We start from the raw sequence: 9,915 nt of genomic DNA, 5'->3' as shown, positions 1-9,915 counted from the left end.
CCAAACTGGCCGATGTAGATTCAGCAGTCTATAGCTATCATAATCAAAGGAAGCCACCTAACCTACAATATGGTCACTCTTCATGTGCTCTTCCTTCATAGCCTCGACTTGAGCCTCACGAATCCGCTCCAACAGCAGAGTAATCAAGGTCATCCTCAAACATATGTCTCTGATCGGAGTCACGACCACCTTGCAGCTGAGAGCATCAGCCACCACATAAGCCTTCGCCAGATGATAAAGGATCTCACAATCATAATCCTTCACCACATCCAACCATCGATGTTGCCTCATATTCAGATTTGGTTGATCCATCAAATACCTCAGGCTCTTGTGATCCGTGTAAATAGTACAACGGACCCCATAGAGGTAATGCCGCCAAATCTTGAGGGTGAAAACCACGGCCCCCAACTCCAAATCATGTGTCAAATAATTCGCCTCATGAGGCTTCAGTTGCCTCGAAGCGTAAGAGATCATGCGACCCCTATACATCAACACTGCCCCCAATCATGTGATCGACGCATCACAATAAACCACAAAATCATCGACACCCTCCGGCAGGGTCAGAATCAGTGCCTCGCATAACCGTCGTCTCAAGGTCTCAAAAGTTGCCTGCTGCTCAGGCCATCAGCAAAAAGTAACCATCTTCTTTGTCAATTGACTCAAAGGAACAACTATCGTGGAGAAATCTTGGATGAATCTCTGATAATAACCCGCCAAATCAAGGAAACTCTGAATCTCAAATGGAGACCTCAGAACCTCCCACTGCATCACGACCTCGAATTTGGCCGGATCTACCAAAATACCATTCGGGTTGACAATGTGCCCCATAAACTGCACCTCGTGCAACCAGAACTCACATATGGAGAACTTTGAGAAAAGTTTCTCCCTTCTCAAAGTCTCCAGCACCTCCCTTAAGTGCTCCTCGTGTTGCTCCTAAGTCTTGGAATAAACCAAGATTTCATCAATGAACACAATCACAGACCGATCCAGCATCGGTCTACACACGCGTTTCATGAGATCCATGAACATGGCTGGAGCATTGGTGAGCCCAAAAGGCATCACCAAGAACTCGTAATGACCATAACGAGTCTGGAAAGTTGTTTTCTGCACATCCTCATCCCTAACCCTCATTTGACGATAACCCGATCGCAAATCAATCTTGGAAAACCAAGATTCACCCTGAAGCTAGTAAAAAAGATCATTAATCCTCGTGAGTGGATAACGGTTCTTTATTGTTACCTTATTCAACTCACGGTAATCAATGCACATACGATGAGACTCATCTTTTTTCTTCACAAACAAAATCAATGCTCCCAATGGAGAACTACTCGGTCGAATGAATCCCATGTCTAAGAGCTTTTGTAGCTGTGTAGACAACTCCTACATATCGGGAAGAGCCAATACGGTGCTTAGGTTATTAGAGCCGCACCTGGAACCAGATCAAAACTCAACCTGCCTCTCCGGAGACAACCTAGGAAGATCCTTTGGAAACATATTGGGATAATCCCACACAATAAGCACATCATCCATAGTTGCCTTACCCTTATCTCACGTATCCATAACGTAAGCAACAATTCTTAAATAACCCTACTGAATATAACGTCTGGCCCTCGTTGCTGCATACAAAATCGGCCCACGCTGAGCTCTCTCCATAACCACCAACTCTCCCCCACTTGGGGTTCGAATCCGAACACGTATATTGTTATGTATTTATATACATTTAGGATTATTATTTCATTTGCTTATTTTGAGGAATAATCGTCATTTACATCTTGTAGTATTCTGTTTCACTATTTTTCTATCATCGCTTTATTTTACTATTATTTTTTATTAAATCTGAATTTGGTTAACAATCACATGTTGTATTGTTCTTGGCAAAAATCACGTTAGAAATAATAAAATAGTCCAACCCATAATTTTGCATATGTTAGAGCTTACCAAGTACATAAATAAGAAATGGATGAATATCATGTTAGCTGGTAAATAACTATTATGTACATCAAAGATTTCCAAATTGAAGTATGTTAAACCCTTGAGGTTTCTTAATCCTATTTAGGCAAACCATTTTTTTTTTTTTTGAATCAGTATTAAAACCACAACTAGAGAGGGAGATTAGAAGCTACATTTTGTTGCAACTATTTTTTCCTTGTATGTACAAAATAAATAGTGTCGAGCTTGAGTTAAACACAAAAGAAAATACAACACTAATTTTGATTTCACTGAAAAGACGAATTATGCGTGGATGACCTCGGTTTAGGAGGCATATAAAGAAGGGAATCACCACCACACTCAATTGGTGTATGCATAAGTGGATTCCACCTATCAAAAACTATTCTCCCCCCTCTCCCAATCCTCCCACGGAAATTATGACCACCGCCGCCGCTGCCACCGCCGGATGTTGGCGGCACTATCCCTGCGGCCGCCAACTTCTCCGCCACTAACGGTTTTGTAAACAGCAGCACTGGCTCGACCGGATCCTGTAAACATTCCAAAAATTGATAATGAAAATAAGTCGAAAATATATTTTTGTATGAAGAAAAAAGATGTACCAATTTATGTAGCCAAGAATATGGAACGGGTCTTCTTCTTATATCTCTCTTCATGCTTCCTACTCCAGATGGCATAATCACCCTTGGTGTGTCCATTATACCATGAGGCTGAAAACGAATTCTGTTGTTGTTGTTGTTGTTGTGGAGTGGAAAATCATCTGACTCCAAATATTCATCTTCACTTGAAACAAATTTTGATTGTTGAGGGAAAGATGGCATTTCGGGAAGTGCTAAACTGTCTTCTAGAAGCTCTGTTTCATTCTGAAAAAAATAATAATAATAAAAATCTATTAGGTATTAATATCACATCATAAAAAGTTAAAAAAGACATTCCACTATAACATACCTTGTATTTCATTTGTATCCTTTGCAAGCTCACTTCACTTTCCATTACATCTCTCTTTTTCTCCTCTCTCTGTTGTACACATTCTTCATCTAGTCAGTATCACTACTGAAATAAAAATAAAAAAGAAAAAGAAATTTGTGTGTGTGTGTGTGTGAGAGAGAGAGAGAGAGGGTACCTTGATTAAAGCTTCGAGTAAGTTTTTGGCTTGATCAAGATTGCGTCTCACCTGATTGACAATTAGTAAGATAAGAAGAAGAAGATAGTTTGAGGACATATATGGGTGAAAAAGCTGACCTGGCGAAGCTTCTCAAATGATTGGACATTGTTTTCTCTTCTTTGCATCTGAAAAATATATAAACATTTTTTAATAACTTAGATTATGTAAGCATATGAAGAATTGACAGATTTACCCTTCTTGTATGAAGTCTGTGAGCTTTCTCCCTTGGTCTAAATACATTGTATGGGTTGGTGTCATTAACTGGAGGAGGTGGCTGTAATAACAACAAAAAGGAAATTAAAAAAATAAATAAATAAATAAATAAATTTACCATTCAGGGGTAAAATGGTCATTTGAAAGAGGAAACAAACCTGCAGACGGCGTAGAACGGGTTTAAGCCATCTTTCACGCTGATAAAAAAGGAAGAAATTTGTAAGCAAAAATTAAAAACCATAAAAACAAAAGTACTCATTGTTAAAAAAAATGAGGTATACCTTTTCTTTCCAGTAACTGTAAATTGACTGGAATACCCCATACTGTATGGAAAGAGCTTGAAGGGCCTAACATATATATATAAAAGTCAAGATATGAGTGCAAATTGAATAAAAAAAAATCCTAAGATTTATATAGATTGTGATAATATAATAATAATACTAAAAATGAAAATACCTCAACTGCAGCATCAAATGTCAAAAGTACAGGTATAGGTGAGCCAAGTGTAGGAGTAATAACTCCTGCTCTTTCACGAGCCTTATGATCCAACACCTCTAACTTAAATATAATAGTCTCAAATCTGCCCAATTAAATAAAAAATAAAAAACAAATTTGAAGTTAAACAATATGCAAGAGAAGAACAAGAAGCATAAAAGGACTAATATACTTTTCAGCTGGAAGGATTAGTCTTTCTTTGTTGAATTCTTGAAGCCAATCTTCATCTTCATTGTCAAGATCATACTCAACAAAGTCTCCAAGTTCAGCTCGTGCTGGAAATATTATGATTTTATTATTCACATGAATATATATTAATGGATAATGTAAATTATATAACTAAAAATTAAAAGTTTGGTATTTTATAGAGTATAGACCTCCCCTTGCACGTAGGTAAGATGCTGGTTGATTGAAAGTGGGAGAATAATCTCTTTCATATGTATCCACTATAACATACTCAGGAGTTGGAATTTCAGAAACTGTTTTCTTACTAGCAACTTGGTGTACCTAAAGATATTATAAAAATCAAATTTAAACCTAAAAGAAACTCAAACTGAAAAAAAAAGAAAAAGACATATAAAGAAAAAATAAACATGAAGAAGAACCTGGGTTTCATTATCAGCTTCAGCAACAAGGCGAAGCATCTGTGTACGTGTAGATGTTGGGGTATCATCATCTTCAAAATCTTTTATAGATTTTACAATGGGAAGCTTCTTGTGAATGTCAAGGGGCCTTGGCCTAAAGGATAATCTACTCATATCAGCAGATCATCTCCAACTACAAACACTACACATTACTTGTTAGTTAAATAGTATCAGTTCCTTCACTTATGGTGATATATAAGTCTCCATTTCCATTAGTTTATCTGGAATTAGGTTTTGGTTTCAGCAATTCAATGTTACAGTTTGATATTAGTATAGTTTCATTCAATTCAGATTGTGGAAGCAGTAGTAAATGGAATCACAAGTACATTGCAATTGGTGTCAAAAGCATGTGACCATTACTTACTAAGTGGAGAGGCATAACTATTTGATATAAAGTATAGATATAAATGATGAATGTCAAAATCAAAAGTGTTCATTTTAAAATTCCATGGAAGACAAAACACATGTACTATTGCAGCACTTTGTAGCTAGTGGACATTCATTATCCACATTCTTAACTTTGGATGATCATGATTCATGATTCAGAAATGTGGACACCAAACACTTGGTGAAGTTCCTGTTCTATTACTTGCTGTCATTTTCACAGAGTTTAAGAACTTGTGTCATGTAGATTTCTGGTTGTTTTTAATAGTGGTTTCTTATAAGAAGCATGTTGGCTGAAGGCCTTGGCCCTTGGCTACCAGAAACCATAATAAGGTGCCTCATGAACCCTAGTGGCTATGGAGATACAAAAGATCCACATAAAATGCATACTTCATACGTATATTAAATTGAAGGAATTTCACAACCAATTAAAACCACACAAATGAAGAAACTCGACACTTAAACACATTAAGCTTAAGAAGTAAAATAATTTAATAGAAACTTCAAAGACATATAAAGCTTTTTTTTAAGCTGCAAATACATAAACTTTTATGATTGTCAAACAAAATAAGCAAATATAGCCCAAAATGAAGCATAAATATATCAGCAGCCTGATGTTTTCATCGTCACTGGCAGCAGGGATTCATAAAAAAATACACAAAATAACACAAATCTCAAATCAATTACGAGCAAAGATAAGAGAAATCACAGAGGAATTCGCGAGATAGAATTCGAAATCGCACCTTAAGCTCAAAGCAGAAGAAGCCGGAAGGAAGTCGGAAGCCTGAATCTCTCCTCTGCTCTGGCACGAGCCTTGGTTAGGGTTTCGCCGACTAATCTAAAACTGAGTCCGATTTGGGGATTTGGACAGAAAGAATCCGGGTCAAATATAAGCTTTTAGTTCGATATCTTTGATTTCAGTCGGGTTTGGGTTCTACTTGTCAGGGGCGATCAAGATTTTTTTTTTTTTTCTGAGTGTAAACTTTGTCAATGTTAGGTTCCTTGATATATTTAAACTTTAACAAGGAAACAAATAGTAAAATATTGATTGTTTGAAATGATCCAAACTTCTTTTTATATCTTCCTCCAAAAACTATTCTTTTTTTTATAGATTTATTTTTATTTTTATAATTTTTTTATCAGGGTTTTAAATAACATAAAACATGATTTTGGAGTAATATCAAGCCTCAAGTTTTTCTGAAACTTGGTGAGCCATATCGTTTGTAAGGTTTGACTTAATGTGGGAATTTTATATATAATTAATATTTTTATATGTATTTTCAATCATTTTTCTATTATATATATATATATATATATATATATATATATATATATATTAATACGGCGTTTTGCTAAAGCTTTACGAAATGTACAAGTTTGAGAGTCATAACATAAGTCTGGGAGCCATGACATATGTCTTTTAGAACCTTGTTTTTTATACATGTTTTACAACTTCTTTTTATAATATTTAAAACTGTTTATTAATAATTCAAATTTTTTTCAACATTATAAATTTGTTTTATAATATTTTTTTACGGTTTCTTAAAAAAATTACTTACCTTTTTTATAACTTTTTCTAAATGTAATGTTTCTAAATGTTTAAAAGAAAGTTTTTAAAAAAATTAATTTTTTTAAAAGGTTGTAAAACATTGTAATGAACCGGAAACTATTCCGATACCAAAATATAAAGAGAAACATATATCCTCTAATTATACTTGAGTTGAGTGTGTTATTCTAAAAGCTAACACTAAATAATTAAATGCTTGTATAAGAAAGTTGTTTGATAATGTTAAAGAATGTTGTAAAATAAATTCAAAACGTTGTAAAAAATCTTAAAACATTAAAAAAAAAAAAAAAAAAAAAAAAAAAAAAAAAAAAAAAAAAAAAAGGCAGGAAAAAAATAATAACAAAAAAGGTTGTGATTTTTTAACAAATTTGTAAAAGAAAAAGGGCCATATTTGTAAGAAAATTTATAATTTGAATCAAATTCGTAACAAAAATTAAAATTTAGCCAAAAATATAAAATTAAAAATGAAATTTTATGCATGGAATAGCAAGTAGAAATCCAAAATTTAGAGGTTGTTACCTTTTTTTTATAACATTTTTAGGATTTAGTGGTAACTTGAAAATATTGAAAATAGTTTATTTTTCAAAAACAATGTTGACTGTTATTTTAATCATCGAACAAAGGATTTGTTCGGTCACTTAATTATTTTGTCCCTAAATTTCTAGCTTTAAGTAGCGTTTGTATGTAGTAATCAAGAAGTGAATGAAATTGAGCATTTTGATGGAAAAAAAATCATGTTTTGTTGCAGCAAAAGAATGGACGATAAAGTCTATTCGTTATGATTTACTGAAAACCCAGTAAATATGGTTATGCCTACAAGATTAAGTGTAATTTTGAATTATTGGAAAAGTTCCAATGTATAGCAAAATGAATAAGAATAATCAATTGGGTAGAAAGGTAAAAGTTTCTACAATTTGAAAGGAAAGTAGAGTACTTTAGTATCGTGTTTTATGATCATCCTAAGGACTATGGAACCATGTCGCAATTGATCCTCAAAGTACACCTTAGTGCATTTACATGACTAATAAGAGGTATCAAGAAGATGAGTCATACTTCGTTCCAAAATCAAGTCTTAGAGTTATACTCCAAGATTGTGTCTTAAGTGATATGTCCTAAGTAGGTTTATAACACATAATAAAATGTGGAGTATAAAAGTTTCCTTACTCATGCACATTTGAGATTGGTAGTTGTAATGTTTTCGATAATCCAAAGACCAACTAAGATCAGTTGTATGAAGTGTTTTTCCTTGATAAGAATTCACACTAACTCTTGAATATTTGTTTGTCAAAGAATGTTTCTTGACAAAAGAATCTTATGTATCAAGAGGTCAATAGGAGTCTTAATGGTCTTGAATAGTTTCAAGAGCTAATCAAGGGTAGACCTTTTAGTAATCACTAGCACACGACTTGAGGTGAATAACCTATTGCGTTGAAATATTCTTATTTCTGTGCCATTCCAGTTATACTAATTATACATGTGAGTTCTATGAGTTCTCATTTGATTGAATAAGGCAAAGCACCTTGATCAATGAAAGAACATTGACCTGTAAGGGTGAGTTGCTCAATAACTTGGAAGCAATGGCAAGATATTGTGCTATCAAATGAAAAGAAATTAAGATAAGAAAGCTCATTCTATATGAGGTTGGATTTTTCATAAACCTCGTCTTATGATAGTGGCTGGAAATGACAAATTCACACAGATAGGAACACACACACACACACACACCATAAAAATCTAAGTGGTAAGAGGTTTCTCTCTACTTCATGAAAATGATTATGAGGAAACACTTACACGTGTAGATTTTAAAGGATTAGAGTAAGCAGTTGTGATAATTTCGTTCTCAAATTCGAGTATGATTACGATATCCCTTTTCATAGTTTGAATTGTGAGAACTGGAAAATAGGTTCAACATTCGGGACTTATTATTATAAGTTTCTGAAAAATTTAGACACACACTTGTGCTATTTAAATCTGAAAGGTGTATACACTTGAGAAGTCTAGGCAAAGACTTATTGAAGCACCACGTAGCATAAATACGAACTTTGGTAAGAAAGTCAATAAGTATTGATTTCTAGAAGTCCAGCTGATTTCTGAATAGATGTCATAGCTAGTGGGAGCATAAGTATTGTGCTTGTAAGTATGTAATTATTATGATAGTGGGAGCACAATTATTATGTTGAGTGTTGCAAGTTAGCATTGTTATATATATAGGGAACACAGTTTTAATTTTCAAAGTTGCAGAGTTTGAAAAGTTAGTAGGATTTAATGGAGAAGATACTCGTACTTTATTTAGAATCTAAAAGTTTAGATTGAAGTATTAATCGAACTTAGTCATAGATATATATATATATATATATATATATATATATATATATATATATATATATATGAATGTAATGTTTAAATGTTTCAGCATTCGAAATTCTATATTTGGGAATATTTTAGCAAAAGACTGGTCAAGTATCATGTCTGTATGTAAGACATTATGAATCGTATCCCATATGCTTCGGATATAGGATCGGTTGCATATGCTATAATATTCACTCATTCTTATATTCCAAATGCCTAGGGCATTAAGAGGGAAAAGGACTAGAACCGGATATGACTAAGATTGTTAAACAACTGTCAAGGACAATCTAAAGTTCATCGAAGATTGGTTGCTTGTGAATAGTTGGAGGTATAGTAATTGATGGGCCATATTGATATAATTCCGAATAGATAGGATTCTATTTAGAATGGATAGACATATGGCAATTATAGAAATATTTCCATAATGGGAGTTAGATATTAAGAATCTTTGTGTGAGTTAGAAACTTTAATGCAAGATGGATGTTCAAGGAATGCTTTATGAATGTGGACTTCAAATTATAGGGAATTGTCTTGTAACATTCTCAAATGGAATACTTTGTAATATCATTGGCCAAGTCACAATGACTATTGCACCTAGACATTGCAAAAGAATCATTGCATGTAAGTTTAGACTCAAACAGATTCTAGTAGTGGCAAGAATCTTGTATTCTTACACTTGTGATAAGGATTAGGAGATTGTGAAATGAGCATCATTGGAAATGTGTTCAATGGATCTATTTCATAAAGGAAATGACCATAGATGAACATAGTATGCATGCTTGGAGCATGGTATAACTATTGTTTTATTTCAAGTATTAAGTTGATTGTTCAAAACATTATACAATGAAAAAGTTCTAATCCATATGGTGATTAAATAATAAATGTGTTATTTATATTCAAAAGTTTTGAGACCATATTTGATTGTTTTATTCTTGTGTTTCACTTCGCATGTTTTACTTCCCGAATAATAAGATTATTCAAACATCCACAGTCAATCATACTTTAGAAGTAAGTAATAATGCAAGACTGTCATGAATCCGAATGTAGATTGTCTAAGTGCTTAGACATAGCACAAGTTTACTACAGTGTTCATGAGTACTCCTGTAATAAGATTTGAGTATTGGATTAAACTCACGCTCATCTGAATCACT

General features: G+C 33.5%; 1 protein-coding gene across 2 annotated transcripts; it reads right to left on the bottom strand.

Moving 5' to 3' along the window:
• Positions 1 to 2,110: 2,110 nt before the first annotated feature.
• LOC145036450 (uncharacterized) lies at positions 2,111 to 5,791 on the bottom strand. 2 transcript variants are annotated; one of them, XM_078984890.1, is made up of 13 exons: positions 5,592 to 5,791; positions 4,426 to 4,606; positions 4,198 to 4,327; positions 3,993 to 4,095; positions 3,782 to 3,905; positions 3,607 to 3,672; positions 3,484 to 3,522; positions 3,306 to 3,386; positions 3,190 to 3,237; positions 3,071 to 3,121; positions 2,896 to 2,964; positions 2,550 to 2,810; positions 2,111 to 2,477 (listed from the first exon to the last, which is right to left on the bottom strand). In XM_078984890.1, exons 2-13 carry the CDS (start codon positions 4,576 to 4,578, stop codon positions 2,217 to 2,219), a joined length of 1,386 nt encoding a protein of 461 aa, XP_078841016.1. In that variant the 5' UTR covers positions 4,579 to 4,606; positions 5,592 to 5,791; the 3' UTR covers positions 2,111 to 2,216. The 2 variants fall into 2 exon arrangements, with proteins under 2 accessions (XP_078841016.1, XP_078841017.1); XM_078984891.1 differs by having other exon boundaries at positions 4,426 to 4,597.
• Between the last annotated feature and the right edge of the window lie 4,124 nt (positions 5,792 to 9,915).

This window comes from Lactuca saligna, chromosome 3 (assembly GCF_052625555.1).
Source record: "Lactuca saligna cultivar CGN05327 chromosome 3, ASM5262555v1, whole genome shotgun sequence".
Classification (NCBI taxonomy): Eukaryota; Viridiplantae; Streptophyta; class Magnoliopsida; order Asterales; family Asteraceae; genus Lactuca; species Lactuca saligna.
The sequence above is the reverse complement of the archived record's forward strand: the minus strand, read 5'-3'. Positions and strand labels throughout refer to the sequence as shown.